At 41.1% G+C, this 20,977-nt stretch overlaps 1 protein-coding gene across 2 annotated transcripts in view; it reads right to left on the bottom strand.

Moving 5' to 3' along the window:
• Positions 1 to 20,710, bottom strand: part of SEPTIN7 (septin 7) — a 118,296-nt gene extending 97,586 nt beyond the window's left edge. Inside the window, exon 1 of one of the 2 annotated variants that reach the window (XM_072764721.1) lies at positions 20,272 to 20,710. In XM_072764721.1, the coding sequence (XP_072620822.1) occupies positions 20,272 to 20,310 (39 nt within the window). In that variant the 5' untranslated portion in view covers positions 20,311 to 20,710. Of the gene's footprint in view, positions 1 to 19,453; positions 19,679 to 20,271 lie in introns of those variants that run through there. The other variant, XM_072764722.1, reaches the window with a different exon arrangement.
• Positions 20,711 to 20,977: the final 267 nt, after the last annotated feature.

Genomic DNA, 20,977 nt, shown 5'->3' with positions numbered 1-20,977 from the left:
CATGTGAATTACATCTCAATAAAGCTGTTTATAGAACCAGGTATGTCTACAAGACACTACTTTTTACATATAACTTGTATATCTTCTTTCTTAAATGTATCTCATTTGTGCAAAAAGATAGGAAGAAACTAAACCAGAAACTATTGACACTGGTTACCCATATAAATGGGTGGAAAAGTGATAGAAAGGGGAAATGAGAATAAGGTAAACGAGATGAGAGGTGGGACAAATACTTCTGGACATATGATTTTATAAGCTAATTGTTTTTTTTCTTTTTTTTAAGATTTTATTTATTCATGAGAGACACAGAGAGAGAGCGAGGCTGAGACACAGGCAGAGGGAGAAGCAGGCTCCATGCAGGGAGCCCAATGTGGGACTCCATCCCGGGTCTCCAGGAGCAGGCCCTGGGCTGAAGGCGGCGCTAAACCACTGAGCCACCCAGGTTACCCCTGTAAGCTGACTGTTAACACTGTACTAATGTTTCAATTATCCCAGTAAAAAATAACCCAAATGAGCCAAGATGTGAGAAGAGCTCAAAATGGACTAGAAGGTAACAAATAAAACAAACCATATTTCAAATGAATAACATAATTCCACTGAACATGGTAAGGAAAAGAAGAACACAAATAACTTTGGAAAACAGTATTTTGACTGCATAGGTTAAGACTAAAGATAAAAGGGGATCCCTAAGTGGCTCAGCAGTTTAGTGCCTGCCTTCCGCCCAGGGCATGATCCTGAAGTCCGGGGACTGAGTCCCGCATCCGGCTCCCTGCATGGAGCCTGCTTCTCCCTCTGCCTGTGTCTTTGCCGCCCGCCCCTCCCGCCCCCACCCCCCGTGTCTCTCATGAATAAATAAATAAAATGTTTAAAAAAAAAAAAAGACTAAAGACAGAAAGAATTATACACAAATACTATGGTCTACTGAATAAATATATCTGTAACAGCAATTCTGAAACTACAGTTATGTATATATCAGAACTAAACAAATATGTAATAAATTGTGGATGAGAGCCAGGTTGTCCACTGTTTGAGAAAGGAGTCACAAATACGGAGGGGAAAAAAGGCTAAACTGAACCTTGTGTTACTGCAAGGTTTCCAAAGGCTCAGATTAGTTTAGAACTATAAAAGAACTGGTTTATCAGTATGAATTCATGGCTTTGAAATATATACATATACATTTACACACAGATATGTATACATATAGATGTGTGAATGTATATAAATATACAATTTCCTAGATCTGCTCTAAACACCTAGAAGACAATGACCCCCTATTAGAAATGAACACTTCCAGTGCTCAGATCTTGGTTTCTCAATACTGTTCTCAAGTAAAAGGAACTTGGGACTCTTCGGAGACCAATTCCAGGACTTAGGAAGGAAAAATACAAGATGAACCAGAAAGTAAGGAAGTGCTCCCAAAAACTGATACGGCATGTTGAAAGGATGAATAGGAGACAACTTGAAAGAGCTCCCAATGGTCAAATTCAGGACAATTTGAACAACAAAACTGATATAATTAATTTCATATGTCCATACAAATATAAATAACTGAATAAATGAACATGAGACACAATAGCTCTTTCTTACAAAAGAATTCCGGTTAAAAAAGGTAGCATACTGGAAACAGAAAATCATATGAAGACTAACAGCACAGTAATAACTAACAGGCAAAAATTACTGACAGTGGATAAAAAGTATGAGATGTTCACTTGCATAGTTCAACAAAGGACTAGTATCTAAAATACACAACTCAGTAAGATAAATAACCCAACTTAAAAATGGACCAAAGGGGGATCTCTGGGTGGCTCAGCAGTTTAGCACCTGCTTTTGGCCCAGGGCGTGATCCTGGAGTCCCAGGATTGAGTCCCATGTCAGGCTCCCTGCATGGAGCCTGTTTCTCCCTTTCTGCCTGTGTCTCTGCCTCTCTCTCTCTCTGTTTTTCATAAACAAATAAAAATCTTAAAAAAAAAAAAAAAGGACCAAAGATTTCAACAGACCTCCAAAGACTTATGAATGGAAAATAAGCACATAAGACCCTCAAAATCATGTGTTATTAGGAAAATACAAATTAAAATCACAATGAGGTATTTCTACAATTCTACTAGAATAGCTAGGATTAATAAGAGTAACCACCCCAAGTGTTGCTGAGTTGTGTGAAGCAACTATTCTTATACACTGTTGATGGAAAATGTAAAATGTTACAACTAGCTGTGAAACAGTTTGGGAATTTCTTTAAAAGTTAAGCACCAAAAAAAGGGGGGGGAGGGGGTTAAACACAGATATACCAATTACAAAGCCTAAGTATCTACCCAAGAAAAATGTTATATATCCAAATTTTAACACAGGTTGTATTTTGTTCATTGGACTTGGAGGTAATTTGACTTTATACTATCTTCTATTTTCCACGTTATTATTGGAGAACTTGAAGCATTTCCACTAAAACAAAAAACAAAAGGATCACCTAGAAAGAAAATGAAGTAATGTTAACCACAAATCAGTACAGATTTTTCTTTTTATTAAGTAACTCAGATGTTTTTTATTCTCCATTTCTGACAAGTTCATTAGACTGCAAAGAAAGAAATTATAGGAGATAATTCTCACAAGGTTTCAATCATGATGTGAACCTGAGCAAGGCAGAGAAACAAAGGCTGGAATACTAATAAAATAAGGTGTATTAATAGCTGACTAGATGTATGTCAACTTCAGCATAATTATATACCACAAGGATCCATCCTTAATTGAGCCCAGATAACATTATTCTATCCCTTGATAAAAACATAACGCTAACACTTGTTAAACCTGTGTAAGATAAAAACTGAGAAAGTTAACAAATATTCTAAATAAATCATAATGAAATTTAATATGGAAATATGTGGATACAAACTATGTCCTTTTCACCACCCTTGAATGGAATCTGAAGAAAAGTCTCAGATTAGTTCAGAACTATAAAATGAGACTGCAAAAATAAGGAATAGGTGGTGGAATACATTTCACCTATCAATCAACAGGCTCCTCCTAAAAAATAAAAATTAAAAAAAGTGAAGCAGCAAGAGAAAACAGCAGCACAAGAGGAAAAGATAGAAAAACCTTAGCTGACTTGCTCCATAGGCAATAAGAAATTAAAAGTCACCCTAAAAAGTTTCACTTTTGCCTCACTAACAGACTAATACAGCATGTACAACAAGATAAAAGATGTTTACTCTGATCTGTAACTTTAAGATCGAAAGATATTCAGTTCCTGGTGTCAGCGGGGCTATGTACCAAATGAACAAAGTTCAGAGGGGAATAACAATAATGGTTGAAGGGATATAACCGCCTGTCATAGAAACGTAGTTAAAGAAAATTTAAAGACTAAAAGTCTCTATGAAAGATTCGAGAAAGTTGTATTCAGGTTATAAAACAATAATATTAAAAAGAGAAATAAGACCTACTTTTTTTTAATCTCAAAGAGTAAATGAGAACATCTGAATACAAATGTCAAAGACTTCAGATATACACAAAAACAGGAAGAAAAAATTTAATGATGACAGCTATTCACAGATGAAATGTGCTTCCTCAAAAAGTAGTGAGTTTCTAACACAGGCTAGACCATCTCTATCCATTAGAAATACAACACAAGTCACATATGCAATTTTAAGTTTTCCAGTAGCCACATTTAAAAAAGCAAAAAGAAGCCAGTAAAATTAATTATAATAATATAATTTAACTCAATATACTCAAAACACTATTTTAACCTTTAATCAATATAAAAACATCTATACTCTTTTTTTTCAAAGTAAGTCTTTTCAAAATCCTCTGTGTATTTTACACTTATACTAAATCTCATTTCAGACTAGACACATTTCAAGTGCACAATAGCCATGAATTTTCATGGTTACAGTATTGGACAGAGGAGGGCTACACAGCCACTTGACAAGTACGGTGCAGAGGAAACTAGAGCACTTTCTGCATAATTAGATTAAATGACTTGATACATCGCCCAATCCTGAGATCTTGTAAAAATATCAAAATAGTTAACAAAAGAAGTATCAAGAACATACTCAAAATTTTCAAAGGATTGACTTTATTCTAATAAGTCACTATTCTGCTTTGTAGACTCATGACAGACACAGACATATACATACACACACAAACTCTGTATTTCACTGTAGAATTCATTCTGAACACAACATAGCAATTTCATCAAAGAATTAAAATTATTTCTAGTATGTATCCTCCCAAACTAGCTTCTTAAAAGACATCAAAGCCATTTCTTGTCAGAATATCGAATCCCATGGCTTACAAAATGTTTGGCACTCATCCTAGCATTGCTTACCTAATAAAAAGAAATCAATAAAAATATTGTTATGTTTTCTTAAAAATTTTTCTATAGTTTACCTACAACACTACATAGAAAAATAGAAATTCAATTCCTGTTACAGACTGAATTGTGCTTATATGTTGAAGCTCTAACTACAATATAACTATATTTGAAGACAGGGCATTTAAAGAGGTAATCAAGGAACACCTACCTGGGTGGCTCAGTGGTTGAGCATCTGCCTTCAGCTCAGGTCGTGATACCAGAGTCCTGGGATCAAGTCCTGTATCAGGCTCCCCAAAGGGAGCCTTCTTCTCCCTCTGCCTATATCTGTCTCTGCCTCTCTCTGTGTGTCTCTCATGAATAAATAAAATCTTTAACATACATACATACATAAATAGGTAATCGAGGTTAAAGGAGATCCTAAGAGTAGAGCCCTAATTACATAAGACTGATGTCCTTATAAAAAAAGAAACATGCAAGATATCTCACTCTCTCCACACAGAGGAAAGAAAGGCCATGTGAGGACACACTGAGAAGGCAGCTGTCTGCAAGCCCAGAAGAACTATCACAAGAAACCAACCCTGATCACACTGTGTGACCTTGGACATCCAGCCTCCAGAACTGTGAGAAAATAAAAGTCTGGTGTTTAAACCACCCAATCTGTAGTATTCATCCAATCTGTAGTATGGCAGCCCTAGCAGAGTAGCAGAGTAGCACAATTCCAAGAAAGTACTTTTAAAAAACTGTATTGTAGAGGTGCCTAGGTGGCTCAGTTGGTTGAACATCGGACTCTTGATTTCGGCTCAGGACATGATCTCAGGCATGACCTCAGGGTTGTGGGATGGAGCCCTGCATCTGCCACCTCCATGCTCAGTGGGAACCTGCTTGAGATTCTGTCCCTCTTCCTCTGCCCTTCCCCCATCACGCACATGCACTCTAAGTAAATCTTTTAAAAATTTGTATTGCAAACCAAATTATATTACTGTTGAGATTACTGATAAATCAGAAGTATATCTGTATGTTTATAAACTTACAACCAAAGATTTTAAAAGCCTTCCTTATTGAGCTACTGAAGTAACCAAAATAATTTGATCTCAAAATTTCTAATTTTAACCCATAAACAAGGTCTTCAACTTACATTTCATTATTTAAAAAAATTCTACTCAAGATTAGTACTCTATACACAATGAAGCTACAGAGCAGTAGGGGGCTCAAAAAAGCACACCACACATTGCAATATTGCAACTACTACTCCACCATCAATATATGTAATATTAAACATCAACATTAACTAGAACAGTTATACATAACATACATAACTGATAATGCATGAAAAGATGTGCTGTTACCTACTAAAAGAGAAGTCTTCTAGGAGTTCAAGGAAAGGAAAGGATCATCAAAGACTCAGATAACTGGAAAAAATTTCCCTGGATGAGTAGTTTTGAGCTGGGCCTTTCTTAAAGCATGGATAGGACTTCAAGTTAGGTAAGAACATCATAAGCAGAGGCAAAAATACAAAGAATATGACTCAATCAAAAAAGTCCAACCAAAAAATCCCTAAAATGACTGCCTAAGTTTTTAACGACAGAACACATAAAAGAATAATAAGGCGGGGATCCCTGGGTGGCTCAGCGGTTTTGCACCTGCCTTTGGCCCAGGGCCCGATCCTGGAGTCCGGGGTTGGGTCCCACGTCAGGCTCCCAGCATGAAGCCTGTTTCTCCCTCTGCCTCTCTCTATCTCTCTCTATCATAAATAAATAAAAATAAATCTTAAAAAAAAAGAAGAAGAAGAAGGCGGCAATATAAATATAACTAGAAATCTGAATTCCAATACCTGCCGTAACTTAGAACTACACTCTGGTGGGTAAATTACATAATCTTTCTAAGCCTTAGACCAGGATAACATCTTTATAAGGTTATTGCAAGGGATACATGAACTATTTGGCACTTCACATATAGTAAGTATAATATATGATGGTCATTGCAGTGGTTGTGCAACAGATGACAGCTATCATTTTCTCTGGACTCTTATCATGCAGACAGGTGATTCCCAATCTTGGCTGTAATCTGAAACACCTGCGAGCTTGATAAAAACAGATACCTAGGCCTCAGCCTAGAAGTAGTGAATAAGAAACTTGCTGATAATTTGTTAAATGGAATCCACTAATGACTATACTTAGAACACCCATCCTTCAATTAAAAAACAATGGAATCTTCCAGTCCTACCCAAAAACTTTCAACAAAGATTCCAATCAAGAATGTTTCCATCAAGCACAGAACTCCTCTCTTACTCCCTGACCAGCACTAATATTGATGATGCATTTACCTCATATAACATCTTGCATTTGCATGTTTGTGGTACTATTTCTGCATTTCCTCCACACTGGCCAAATATTTAACTTTCAAGAAGTTAGGGGCTGCAACTTTTCAGCAAGTCTAAAATTATCCCTGAATTAAAAAAAAAAAGACAAGAAAAATATTACATCTGTGTAATTATCATTTTAACAGCACAGCACCATGGTAAAACAGAAACTTAAGTATTTTTGGTGGGTTGGCTTGCTAGCTAAGTCAGTCATTCCAGTTATCTTTCTGGCTCACAGCTGAATTATCCATCTCATAACTCTTAGTTGTACTGTATTAGGCTGACTTGAATATTCTAACACGAATCCCAAGATAGGACTGACTACAGTTCTAGCTGGGATCACTAATTTCATCCCTTCATGCCAAGTTCTCAGGTCTCCAAACTTACACTAGAGAAATGTTTACCCAATTCACCCTTCTCAGCAAAGAGAAAACTAACAGACTACAGGCCCTCCTCTGAGCAACTATGGTCTTTGCAAATTATACAGTGTCTATATAAAGAATTTTTGTAGCTCTTTTCTATTTGCACACTATTTTATACATCCATTGAACAGGAATCATTTCCACTTAAACTTCTTTCTTTTTCACTCAGCATACCCTTCTACAGAACATAGCTGGGAACCAGAAATGGAAATCTAACTCAATGCTTAATTAACAGATAGCAGGCCTTCAATAAAGAAATGAGCCAAGAAATAAAAACTGAGCAACTAAAACACAGATTTGTAACAGAAAACTAGATAGCTACAAATTTCAAGGACAAAAGAAGGTAGGTACATCCATACGATCAGAAATACTTGAAAAGCTACATATATTGTTAAAAAATAAAAACCACTCATATTGCATTTTCCTAATGGCTCCATGACTCACAACATAAAACCAAATCTTCCTGATGGTTATTTTAACAAGTTCACTATACCCCACTGAAAGTAGGGAAGCTAATTAGTTTATACATAACAAATATCTCCCTACAGTAATATAAGAAATATAAATTAAAACAAGCTTAGGGTACTAACAAATCCCCCAGGAAAATAACAGGGGAAGGCAGAAGAGGTTTGTTTAAAAATATTGTTTCAAATATTTACAACACTAAACTATGAAACTACAAAATGTCTCAAAATAATAAAATGGTGGGCAGCCTGGGTGGCTCAGTGGTTTAGGCGCCTGCCTTTGGCCCAGGGCATGATCCTGGAGTCCCAGGATCAAGTCCCATGTCAGGCTCCCTGCATGGAGCCTGCTTCTCCCTCTGCCTGTGTCTCTGCCTCTGTCTTTCTCTCTGTCTCTCTCATGAATAAATAAATAAAATCTAAAAATAAATAAATAAGTAAATAAATAAAATAAAATGGCTACACCAGTTAGAATATCAACATTGGAATACCATATACATATTAAAATAACCTGCACGTAGATTAATATATCAAAAACTGTATTAAATATTAGATGAGTAATACCCTGGTTTTGCATAAAACTTAAGAGTTTACAGAGTACTTTTAGTTATATTACCTCAGAATACATAATCCATGCAAGAGGTTATCAACTCTGACTGTTCATCAAAATTACCTAAAATACTTAAAATGCAAATTTCTGAGCCCTACCTCACACCTAGTGAACTAATAAGCTTCCAAGTATGTTAAGCACCGGAAGGGTTTTCACCAATGTCTGACCAGGGTTAAGAACCACTAACCACTAATATACCACTAATTACAACCATGAAAAACATATGTAATTAAGAAAGAACACAAATTAACCTTCAGTGATTGAAATAATTTAATGGCTTTTCCCCCCTCTTGGTTAATTTGTTTAAATTCATCATAAAAGCAACTATGTAGATCTATTAAAACTTCTTAAAATTAAAAATGGTTTGAAATGTCGACATTTTAAGGTATATTTATCACTGAAAAAAGATTTTCTTATTTAGACCATGTCACATCCCAGAATGCTACATCCTGGTTACTTTAGTAATAGCATAAACAAAAGCACTAAGATAAAATTACCATGAAGATTCCACCTCCTCTTACACAAATGATACTCAAGGCATTTACAGTATTCTCTAAAATTAACAACACATACCAAAATCTTCCTCAAAAAGAAAAGAACTCCAATTACATTCTGTATGGACAATCTGAACATACAAGGATACAAAATGTTATTCATGTAAAGAAACACTAGCATTATCTGTAGTGTGAAAGAGCTACTGCTGTGAAATGTATCAGGAGACATTTTAAATAAGTAAACATCTTAGTATTACTTAAGATATTGGTGACCTCAGTCTGTTTAACTTTGAAGGACACTGAAGTTTCACACAAACCATTTTATTCCAAATTGTTTCAACTCTGTTCACCAAGCCACAAATGCCAAGTCTTAAAAAATAATACCTACAGGAGCACCTGAGTGATTCAGTCAATTTAGCATCCAACTTTTGATTTCAGCTCAGGTCATGATCTCTGGATTGTGAAACAGAGCCCTGTCAGGGTTCTGTGCTGACAATGGAGCCTGCTTAAGATTCTCCCTCTCCCTCTCCCTGTGCCCCTCCCCTTTACTCTTAAAAAAAAAAAAAAAAGTACCAACAGATTTACTAACCAAACTACAGTACAGGTTTTGTTCAATATGATAGCTTGAGTTAGTAAATGTAAAATTTCAAAGCACAAATGAATAAATTCACAATAATTTTAATTTTTTTATTTTCCATCCTAAAGATCTCTCCTAATATTAAGACTACCAGACATGCATACCTAAATGGTCTCCAGGCCTTTCAATTTCATATTTTAAATAATCTATTTCGATATATGATACTGACTAATCACCCATTTACTCAGGTTCAGACACTCTGGATTCATTACTCCCCACAGACATCCCCTCACATACCACATACCTTACAATTATCCCCTATACTTCATACCCTTTGCCACGACCCTAGTTCTGTCCCTCATCTTTTAGTCCTAGGACTGCTATGTTAACCTCCCTCAATCAGTTGGCCCCACCTTGCTGTTCTATCTATACCTAATGGATTTATCATCATGATGTTCATGGTTACCATTCTTCTTCTTTTAAAATTCTTCAATAGAGATTTTTTTTTTTTTAATTCTGAGCACAGGACACCAGATCTTTGCTTACCTGTCTAGCCTCATAAACTACCATGAGTTCTCAGCCTAGAATAAGTATCCTTCCTCCTCCTCTGCCTAATCACTCCTATCTACCTTTAACGATTTACCTTTTCTAACTTAGAAATGGTATCCTGCTCTGTACTTTCACTGTATACTCTATATACCTTTAAAGCATATCACAAATTATTTACAAAGTAAATGCCAGGTGGAGAAAAGTGAACAAAATATAGTCCTTGACTTTAAGAAATTTAAAAATGAAGGCAGGAAAGTAGTCAATTGCCATATAGTTTGATAACTTTTTTTTAAGATTTATTCATTTCTTCTAGAGAGAGAGAGCATCAGAGGGAGGGGCAGGGAGAGGCAGAGAGAATCTCAAGTCAACTCAGGACTCAGCACAAAGCCCAACTCAGGGTCCAATCGCACTACCCTGAGACCATGAACCGAACAGAAACCAAGAACTGGACACTCAACTGACTACTCCACCCACGAGTCCCAGAACTTTTTTTTTTTTTAAAGCTAACATCTGCTCAGTATGCCAGGCTAAGAACTTGCCACGTTATCATCTTATTTAATTCTCACTTAATTATCCAGTAACTTTATGACTCCCACTTATAGAGAAGGAAACAAAATTCTATTATTTGCCCAAGATTCAATTAAGATTTAGAAATGTGAATCCAGTTCTGACTCCAGAACATAAGCTCTTAAGCACCATGCCTTTTATTTTGACTGTCACAGCATTTAACTCAGTATCCCCCGTGTCCACCACACAGCACAAGGCACAAAACGCATATTTGTTAAATGAATGAACTTGAGCACTGAAGTCCTAAGATAGTAATGACTTAACTTCCAAACTACCACTTTAGCTGATAATGTCTCGTGTCAAAAGGTTTCAACAGCTCTGAGATAACTAACACATGTGAAATAATCAATGTCCCAAGTTACTCACCATGTTATGGTTATTATAATAGCAAAATACTGAAAATTAATGTCTTACCAGAAAAGACATGTTAAATCAATGCCCACTTGTAATGGAATTATACAGCTGTATATAAGAATGCTCTTCGTGTACTGATATGGAATAATCCAAGATACACTGGGAAAAAATTAAAAAGTGAGGAAGAATGTATATCTGATGCTACTATGCGTGGGGACAGGAGGAATATCTTTTTTGCTTGTGTATGTAAAAACCACCTTTAAAAGAAACATAAAAGAAACTGTTAAATAGGTTGCCTGAAAAGTAGGAAACTGGGTTACTTGGGAATAGAAGAAAGATTTTACTACATATCTCTTTTTAACATTTTGACTTTTGAGTCAAGTGATTTTATTGCCTATTTGACAAATATAAACTCCTCCATAGAATAAAAGGCATTTTCAGAAATTAAATCACAAATACTATGTAACATCCATAGGCTGCAGGCCATAGCTTCCTTGATTGCTACTATTTTGCAGTGTCTGACACTTTGTTGGCAGTTAAGTATTTATTACATTAACAAAAATTTCAAATTGCCACTACAGGAATATTTCAAATATATTTTACAAAGTAAAACTGGAAAAAAAATAGTTTTAATTTTTCCAAAAAACAAACAGGGCCTTACCCCAAGTCTACTGTTTATGAAACTCTGGAAGACTACTACAATCTGTATGCTTTTAAAAGTACCAAGATAATCATTTTACTATTGTTTCATGTTTCCTTCACATTTCAAATCCTTCACAATTAAAGAATTAGGAGGAAAAGTCTTTAAAAACTTCCAGGGCAGCCTGGGTGGCTCAATGGTTTAGCACCGCCTTCCGCCCAGGGCCTAATCCTGGAGACCAGGGATCGAGCCCCACGTCAGGCTCCCCGCATGGAGCCTGCTTCTCCCTCTGCCTGTGTCTCTGCCTCTCTCTCTTTCTCTGTGTCTCTCATGAATAAATAAATAAAATCTAAAAAATAAAAAATAAAAATATCCAGAAAAAAAAACACTTTAAATGAGTTGACTACATGTAAATTATACCTCAATGAAGAGGTTCTCTCTTAAAAAAAATTTTTTTAGGGACACCCAGGTGGCTCAGCGGTTAAGCATCTGCCTTTGGCTCAGGGTGTGATCCCTAAGTCCCAAGACTGAGTCCCGCATCAGGCTTCCTGCATGGAGCCTACTTCTCTCTGCCTGTATCTCTGCCTCTCTGTGTCTCTCATGAATAAGTAAATAAAATCTAAAATAAAATAAAATAAATAAATAAATGAAATTTTTAAGCTCATCTATGGATATTAGAAATCTGATCAACGGTTACCTGGGAGCAGGAGGGGGATAACTGCACAGGGGCACAAGAAAATCTGGGGTGACAGAAATGTTCTTTATCTTTTTTAAAAAATATTTATTTATTTGGGGCAGGCGATAGGGGGAGAGCTCTGGCATGCTTGCAAGCATGTGAGAGCATGTGTATAAGGGGAGGCAGGGGGCAGCCCCGGTGGCTCAATGGTTTAGTGCCGTCTTCAGTCTAGGGTGTGATCCTAGAGACCCAGGATCGAGTCCCACATTGGGCTCCCTGCATGAAGCCTGCTTCTCCCTCTGCCTGTGTCTCTGCCCCTCTCTCTCTCTAATAAATAAATAAAATCTTTAAAAAAAAAATAATAAGGGGAAGGCAGGGAGTTAGAGGCAGAGAATCTCAAGCAGACTCCCTGCTGAGTACAGAGCCCTATGCAGGGCTTGATCTCACAACCCCCGAGATCTTGACATGAGCCAAAACTCAAGAGTCCACCCAGATGCCCCAGTAATGTTCTTTATCTTGAATAAAATCTACAAAGTGTAAGTATCTGTCAAAATTCGTTGAGCTCAACATTTTGTGAACTGAAACTCTGCATCTTTGTGGGTGGAGTTTGTTGGATATAATCAATTTCAACATGTGATTTTTTTTTTTTTACATTGACCCTTTGTTAGATTGTGACTAAAAAATAGTAATGTATTTTACTCTCCTATCACTTCAGAAAATTCATTTATTCCTAGTAGGTGTGTGAAGCCATGTGGCTGATTGTTTCTGCATCAAAGATATGAGATGCTTTCTGGATTTGATGGGACTCATGCATACCTAATTTTCCATAGAACATGAAGGAGAGTATGAAAAGAACATCTAAATTGAGATGCTGTTTATGGTTACAATACTGATGTCATTTACCATGAAAGAGGTGGTCAGAACATCATTCTTCTCCATGCATGAAAACTAAAGAACTTCCTAAGTATAAGAAATACAAGGCTTTATTATTTGCTCTTTAAGGAAAAAGAGCTGGCAGTCCTATAAGCTACTGACAAATCTTCATTAGAGCAACCAGTAGAGTGAGTAGACAGTATGAGTTGAAGTGGTTAAAATGAAGAAATCCTGAAGATATCAGAAAGAGGATTGCTTCCCTACAATGCATTTCACTTGAACACACACATTTCTTAAGATTCTTAAGATTGAACTCAGGCCTGAAATGGATGATCATCACTGTTTGCACATCATGATATCAATACATGAAGCTTTTCAATACTTGTCTTCTGTATTTTAAGAATGATAACGGAGTAGATTTGAAATGTATAACTTAGTCTATGTGTGAACTTAATATATTTTAATTAATAAAATATGATTTTTCATGTTAAAAAACTGTATGAAAACTGTATATGAATGAAAGCTGTACCTCAATAAAGTTACTTAATTTGGAAAGCATTTAAAAGTGCAGTTTCCTGGGCCCCTTTCAGAAACTGTGAATCATGGCATGTGTGGTAGGAACTAATTAATCTGTATTTTTTTTAAGATTTTATTTGTTTGGGATCCCTGGGTGGCGCGGCGGTTTGGCACCTGCCTTTGGCCCAGGGCGCGATCCTAGAGACCCCGGATGGAATCCCACATTGGGCTCCCGGTGCATGGAGCCTGCTTCTCCCTCTGCCTGTGTCTCTGCCTCTCTCTCTCTCTCTCTCTCTCTGTGACTATCATAAATAAATTAATTAAATTTTAAAAATTTTTTATTTATTTATTAATGAGAGACACAGAGAGAGAGAGTGGCAGAGACACAGGCAGAGGGAGAAGCAGGCTCCACGCAAGGAGCCCGACATGGGACTCAATCCTGGGTCTCCAGGATCAGGCCCTGGGCTGAAGGTGATGCTAAATTGCTGAGCCACCCGGGCTGCCCTTAATCTGCATTTTTAACAAGAGACTGTGTTGACCCTCATTCACAAGGTTTATCAATTATACTTGGGAAAATACTGACCTAGCATATTGTTATGTACCCAGTAATTACTGACCACATTTTACAAAAATCGATGAATTAAATGATAAACTTACTAACACACACACACACACACACAAGCTACCCAGGTGATTCTGATCCCCAAGTTAGGGAAATATGGTAAGAGCTCCAGAAGGAAGAATTATGGACTAGATAGTTAAGGAAGACTTCCTTCTTCTCCAACTCCTATAATCTTTCAAAGGCTTCACCAACACTTGGCACAGTAGTTCTCAATTTGGGTGATTCTCTCCCCTCCACTCCCACCCCGTGACATCTGACAAGGTTTGCATTTTTTTTGTCACTACTGGAGAAGTGTTATTGGCATCTAGTAAGTAGCTAGAGGCCAGGGATGCTGGTAAACATAGTACAATGCGAAGGAGAGCACCTCAAAGAAATAAAAATCCAAATTACAATAGTGCCAAGTTTTGAGAAATTCTCATCTGGAGCCTTGCCTCTCAAATGAAGCTACCGAAAGTATGGAGTTGTGGTCCCCAAAGTAAACAGAACAGAATTAATGTGTCACCTCTTGTCAGGAGAATCAATTTTTACTTCCAGATTGGTGGGGTAGGAAGAAGGAGAAATCCTCTTTATACTGCATGTAAGACAAACAAATAAAACACATGTCACATGAATAACTAAGATTTTTTTTTTTAATTCAAAATAATGTGAACAGGAGCAACTTCAGGCTTTACTCCCCAACCTCAGGGGATACTTATTTACTTTCCTAAGCCTACAAATACCTTTGAAGTTAAGAAATACTCGCCTAAATAAAGTACATAAACTTTAGAATGACAGGCAAAAACTCATCTTTAGCTTCATTTAGATTTGTAGGGGGATCCCTGGGTGGCGCAGCGGTTTGGTGCCTGCCTTTGGCCCAGGGTGCGATCCTGGAGACCCGGGATCAAATCCCACGTCGGGCTGCCGGCGCATGGAGCCTGCTTCTCCCTCTGCCTATGTCTCTGCCTCTCTCTCTCTCTCTCTCTCTGTGACTATCATAAATAAATTTTAAAAATTTTTAAAAAAAGAAGGAATCGACTTTGTTGACACCTTGATCTTGGACTCTAGCCTCCAGAACTGTGAGACAATAAATTAAAAAAAAAAAAAAAAAAAAAGATTTGTAGAGCTATTTCTTACTGCAGCATAGCCTAACCCAGTGTTATTTAAAGTGTGGTCTGTGGACCAGTAAGCCAGTCTGAACTGTTTACTGGTTTATATCAGCAAAGTATAGAAACTGAAAGCACAGAAATGAAAACTTTTATAGCAAAATAACTTTATCTCTTGGATTGAATAAAAAACGAGGACTTTATTCCCCCTTTTAAAATTTCATCTTCATTTTTTAAAATCTTGCAGAACTTTTCACAACACTATCAGTCAACAGTGGATTGGATTTTATTTTATTTTTAAGATTTATTTATTTATTTATGATAGAGAGAGAGAGAGAGAAGCAGAGACACAGGAGGAGGGAGAAGCAGGCTCCAGGCCAGGAGCCCGATGCGGGACTCGATCCCGGGACTCCAGGATCCCGTCCTGGGCCAAAGCCAGGCGCTAAACCGCTGGGCCACCCAGGGATCCCAACAGTGGATTGGATTTTAAAAGAAAAAGGAAAGAAAGAAAAGTCCTTCATCAGTTTGAAAAGCAGTAACCTAACTGTATCCTGATACCTCTAGCAATTGGCAATGCCAGGATTTAAACCCGCATCTGCCTGACACCAAAGCCCATATTCTTAACCATTATACTATACTTGTCTCTTATTACTTTGAACTCAAATCCCTGTACGTAATCCCTAGCTCTGGAGAGCTGGACTGCACCAGGCACAAATCAAAAGGACTTTCTGTATGTGTGGCCTAAAGCATTCAACATGGAAAGCAAACCAAGCTGCCTCCTTGGCCCTCTTTCCCCAGGCTCATGCCCAAAACTTGGCTCTCTTAATTTCTGATGATGCAAATAGAAAAGACAAAAATATATATATTTCTCCTCCAGGCCTAGAGCAGAGTCACTAAACAATACTATCTTCTTTAGGGACTATCCTGGTTTCTATGATGACCTCCTCTCAAGGAGGAGTAGGTCCCAGTCCTCTCCAACCACACTCCATGTATAGAGTACAGAATAAGTGAATCCAAGATAAGAAAAAGCCACATGGACTTAAAAGCATTTAATAAAGTCTTCCCTTCTCAGACCAGTATCTCCACACCCTCTCAAAATGTTTAAAGACCTTGGACTTGACCCATCCATACTGTACATCCCCCACCTGTTTTCCTATTTTTGAACACAATTCTTTTTTTTTTTTTTTTTTTTTTTTTAGGTTTCATTTATTCATGAGACAGGACAGAGAGAGAAGCAGAGACATTGGCAGAGGGAGAAGCAGGCTCTTCGCAGGGAGCCCAATGTGAGACTCGATCCCAGGACCCCGGGATGACGACCTGAGTCAAAGGCAGATGCTCAACTGCAGAGCCACCCAGGTGTCCCTTTGACCACAATTCTTAATAAAAATGTTATAACCCAACCCCCAAAATTCATACTAAACGCAGTATGTTGCTATTTTCTCTTTCCTTCCTACTTTTTAAAAATTATTAGAAGTCGACAAAATTGATTTCAAGACCCACTAATAGGGCTTAATCCGCAGGTTGTGAAAACACCGCTGTAGAGACCAACACTCTACAGTTAACAGTATGCTCTCATCTAGCAAGCCTAACCCATAATCATGCTACCTTAAAATTCTACTTCTCAAAAACATTTTTTTTTCCTACATCAGTTTCACGGTGCAATAAACCTAATGTCATTTGCAGCCCAAATTTAGTTGGGGGGGGGGGGGGAACCTATACACATTTTAAAGACTTCATTTTGTCTCAAAATTCAGCAAAATACATAAATGTTAAAAGCTTTACACCTCTAATCAAAAATTGACGAGAGTGTATTGGCTCAAAATGTGAGACATGATTCTCAGTTGGTAATTTAGTCATAGAGCAGTACTCTACTGGCAGTTCCCAGAATAGAATCTATAGTGAATATGTGTTTCATCAAATTATGAGAAGTCTGAAACCAACCTGCTCTACCACTATCTTCACTCTGACTGGTCGATGGCATCTGGCCACTCCCCCATTCTTGAGACCTTGGAAACCACAGATCTAATTCTTCCTTCTACCCACGCTTGTATGCAGGTCTGTGTTTTTGTCATTATGTCTCTACAGTTGCTCTAAGGTCTGTCAGGAGTCCTACTTTGGGTTAGACTAGACTGGAAGTTCTGGTGTAAACATATTAAGATCATTTCTACGAAAAAAAAATGCACAAATGCAAACAACCAATTTTACAACAAGCCTTTGAAACATGATCTATTGATAACACTACGTTCCATGTAGTTAACGTACTAAAAATCTTATCTGCAGATCAAAACCAGAAATTCTTAACTAAATCACAAAAATATAATACCCTTTCTGTAAATTAAAATCCACTTGACATAAACACAAAATAAATCTCTATCATCAGTTATGATCTTCAAATCTGTAAGCTTAAGAGGGTGTGTGATATTTTTTAATAACTATTAAGAAGACTTGGCTGGGATTCCTGGGTGGCCCAGCGGTTTGGCGCCTGCCTTTGGCCCAGGGCGCGATCCTGGAGACCCGGGATCGAATCCCACATCGGGCTCCTGGTGCATGGAGCCTGCTTCTCCCTCTGCCTCTGTCTGTGCCTCTCTCTCTCTCTCTCTCTGTGACTATCATAAATAAATAAAAATTTAAAAAAAAAAAAGAAGACTTGGCTCCACCATGTTGTCCCATCACAGAAAGACACACTACTACTATACAGACCATCTAAGCGGCTTCCACATTTATTTCATAGCTGCACTCAACCCTATCTCCTCTGGCCCCACCCACTGAACAGCTGGGTGGGATGAAAGATGGTTTCCTGCCCTCCCCCTGCCCCTTCACTTGCTATTTGGAGGAATAACCAGATTAGAAATCGTTTTTATCCTGCTAAGGCACCATCCTTTGGTCTACTGGGATTCCATAAATTTCATCCACACCTGTACACTTAATACCTAAAAAAGTTTCCTCTTCAACTTGCTTCAATACTTGGGGAGGAGGAGACGACAACTGACTCTACGCATCACGTAAATATGTGTCTATAAAAAAAAATTTTTAAAAAGGTAAAATGCTTTCCAATCTAGATTATCTGTTCATTTAGGTTCTCGAGGGCAGTCGGGAAAGTACTCTTCCATTCCGTCAAGATAGCACAGCCCAAACAAATCCTAAAGTTCAACTATAACCGTAAACTCGCTGGAATCGGCTACTTCAGTAATCAAGCCAACACCTGGACGCCACAAATCCTTTCCCTACGCTATATTCAAAAAAAAAAAAAAAAAGAAAGAAAGAAAAAGAAAAAAAACCCACACGCACACACCAACCAGACTTGAAACCGTGCACTCCCAAAACCTGACTTAGCAAATGGAAACGTGTCAGAAACCTCTCGGTTGCTTTATTTCCTTACTATACGCACCGTAGGCAATGGAACTCAGGAGTGGAAAATGTGAATGAAACGGCCTTGTTCTTTTTCCAATACGTGGGGGAGGAAAGGAAATGCAAGGGCTTCTGGAGAGAAGAACTGAGAACACTGAAATACGTTCAAGAATCAACGTCCTTCAACATCCCCGGCACTTCCAACTCCCTCCCTTTGCCAGCGACCCTCCCCACCCTTTCCAGGCCTGGGGGCGCGGGGTCCGGGGGAAGCCCTCCCCAGGCGTTCTCTCGCCCCTTTTTCCTAAAAATCAAGCCCAAAGCAGCGCCTTGGGTCTCCGCGCTGCAGCCTCGCCCGCCATCCTCCGGCCTGCGGGGCCGCGCCTGGGGAAAGGAAACCCCGAGGGGCGAGGAGGAGGCGCAGCAGCAGCCGCAGCAGCGAGGAGGCGACGCGGCTGCTGGAGCCTCTGCAGCCGCCGCCGCCGCCGCCGCTCCAGCCTGGTGCATCCTCCTTCCTCCCTCCCGCCGCCGCCGCCGCCGCCGCCCGGGCGCGCACACACGTCCCCACCCTCCTCGCCAGGCCCGCTCCGCTCCCCACGAGCCGAGCCGAGCCGAGCCGCGCCGCGCCGCGGGGGCAGCAGCCGCCGGCCGGAGGAGACAGGGCCGCGGGCGGCGGCGGGCCGGGCCGGGCCGGGCCGGGCGGGGGCGGCGGGGGGCGGGCGAGGCCGCGGCTCACGTCCCCCCGCTCCCGCGCAGGAAACGCCGCCGCCTCGGCTCTCCCCGCATCAATTCAAACTGTCACCGCCGCCCCCTCCCCTCCCCCCGGGCCGCCGCCGCCGCCGCCGCCGCCGCGCCCCGGGCCCGCCGCGGCCCACCCCGCCTCCGCCAGCTCCCCGCACCGCCGCAGGGCGTTCCCCCGGCCGGGCCCCGCGGCGCGACCCCCCGCCCGGCCCCGAGCCCGGCGCCGCCGACCCGGAGCCGGCGGCCCAAAGCTGAGACTCACCCATGGTGCTGCTGTTGACGCTCCTCTCCTCAGCAGCAGCGGATCTCGCACTGACCGACATCCCCTCCCCCCGCCGCGACCAGCCCGGGCGCAGCGCAGCCCGCCGATTCTCCAAAGCCGCCTACGCCGGTTCCGCGGCGCAGCCGCCCCGCGTCGCGGCCCCGCTTACGCAGGCGACAGCGGGCGGACTCCTCCACTGGCTCGCGCCCGACTCCCGCTCCCTCCGCCGCCCCCGCCCCCGCCCCTGCCCCCTCCCCCTCCGACGAGGCTTCCGGGCCCAGCCGACGCCAGCGCCGCTCTCGCGAGATCACTCCCGCCCGGCCCCGCCGACTCTCTCCATTTCGAACATGACTTCATCGGCATCGGCGCTCTTTCGCTGCCCGGGTTTAGCCGCCATGTTTAAACCGGCGGGGTTCGGCCCCCCTCCGCGGGGGGGTGGCGGGGGGCCGTGGGTAGTCAGGCCTTTACGCGTGTTTCTTCGACACTGCTTCTGAGGTTAAAGCGCGTTCGGTGTGTGGGTGAAAAGCCTGGGGACGAGGAGAGGGAGTGGCCGGTGGGCGCCGAGGGTGGGGTTTTGCCCGAATTAAAGATGGCGCCCGCGAGTGCTGCCCCGCGCGACTGCGCGCCGGGCTCGGGCGCTGCGGAAGCGGCGGGGTCGGCCTGAGCGCGCGCCTACGGAGTTGGCGTAAAGCGAGGAGGCGCCGCGGGAAGAGGCCGCGCTGTGATGCCGCTGCTCTGGGCGCGGGGTTGGGGGGGCGAGTCCGAGCCTCGCGTTGCAGCCGCCGACCTGGCGGCAGGGTGGGTGCGGGTGCAGACACACCTGGAGGCAGGTGTCTGAGCCCTCCGTGCATCTCCATCTGCTCAGCTTTCCGGGACTCCCGGGGGCGCTTGCCCCGGCGTCCGCCCGGCGCTGTCACTGCGGTGCCCTGGCGCTGCCCCGAGGTCGCCGGCTGCAGCTGGTGCTGCGGACTCTGCACGGCCACCCTCGTGCTAGCTCACCCCGTCGGTCCCGGGTTCCTCCCGGTGGAGCTGCATGCGCTCTGGTTGCAAAAAAAAAAAAAAAAATGAACGGGCACGTGTGGAACCCACGGACGAGAGAAAGCAATCAAGGACTGAAACTGGGTGGTGTCCTACTGTAGCCATAAGTGTCGCTCGCTTTGCCGGAGTGTGGCCTCCTCCTGCTCGGGACAACCCACGGTCTTTTGTACCTTTCTGGAAACCTAATGCCTGTCTTTGCATGTGTGGCTCGTGCACGTTAGTGTCTCTCCTGCTAAACCGCATGTTAAGGAATTAAATGTATCTAATATATTGTTACATAATGGATCACATGTATATGATATATAAATAATCATCTCGAGCCCGTGCAAGACTGTTCATAGTGAAACAATGTGAATGTCCACTTAGAGGAGAAGGGACGAGTAAGTCAGGCTCTTGGTTGGACAAATCGACATACACGGGATACTAAACAATGGAAATTCATGAACCAAAGCTGTTCGTATTGATTTAGAGAAAGTTCATTAACGT

The sequence above is a fragment of the Vulpes vulpes genome, chromosome 7, assembly GCF_048418805.1.
Source record: "Vulpes vulpes isolate BD-2025 chromosome 7, VulVul3, whole genome shotgun sequence".
In the NCBI taxonomy this organism is placed as follows: domain Eukaryota; kingdom Metazoa; phylum Chordata; class Mammalia; order Carnivora; family Canidae; genus Vulpes; species Vulpes vulpes.
This window is presented reverse-complemented; position numbering and strand designations above follow the sequence as displayed.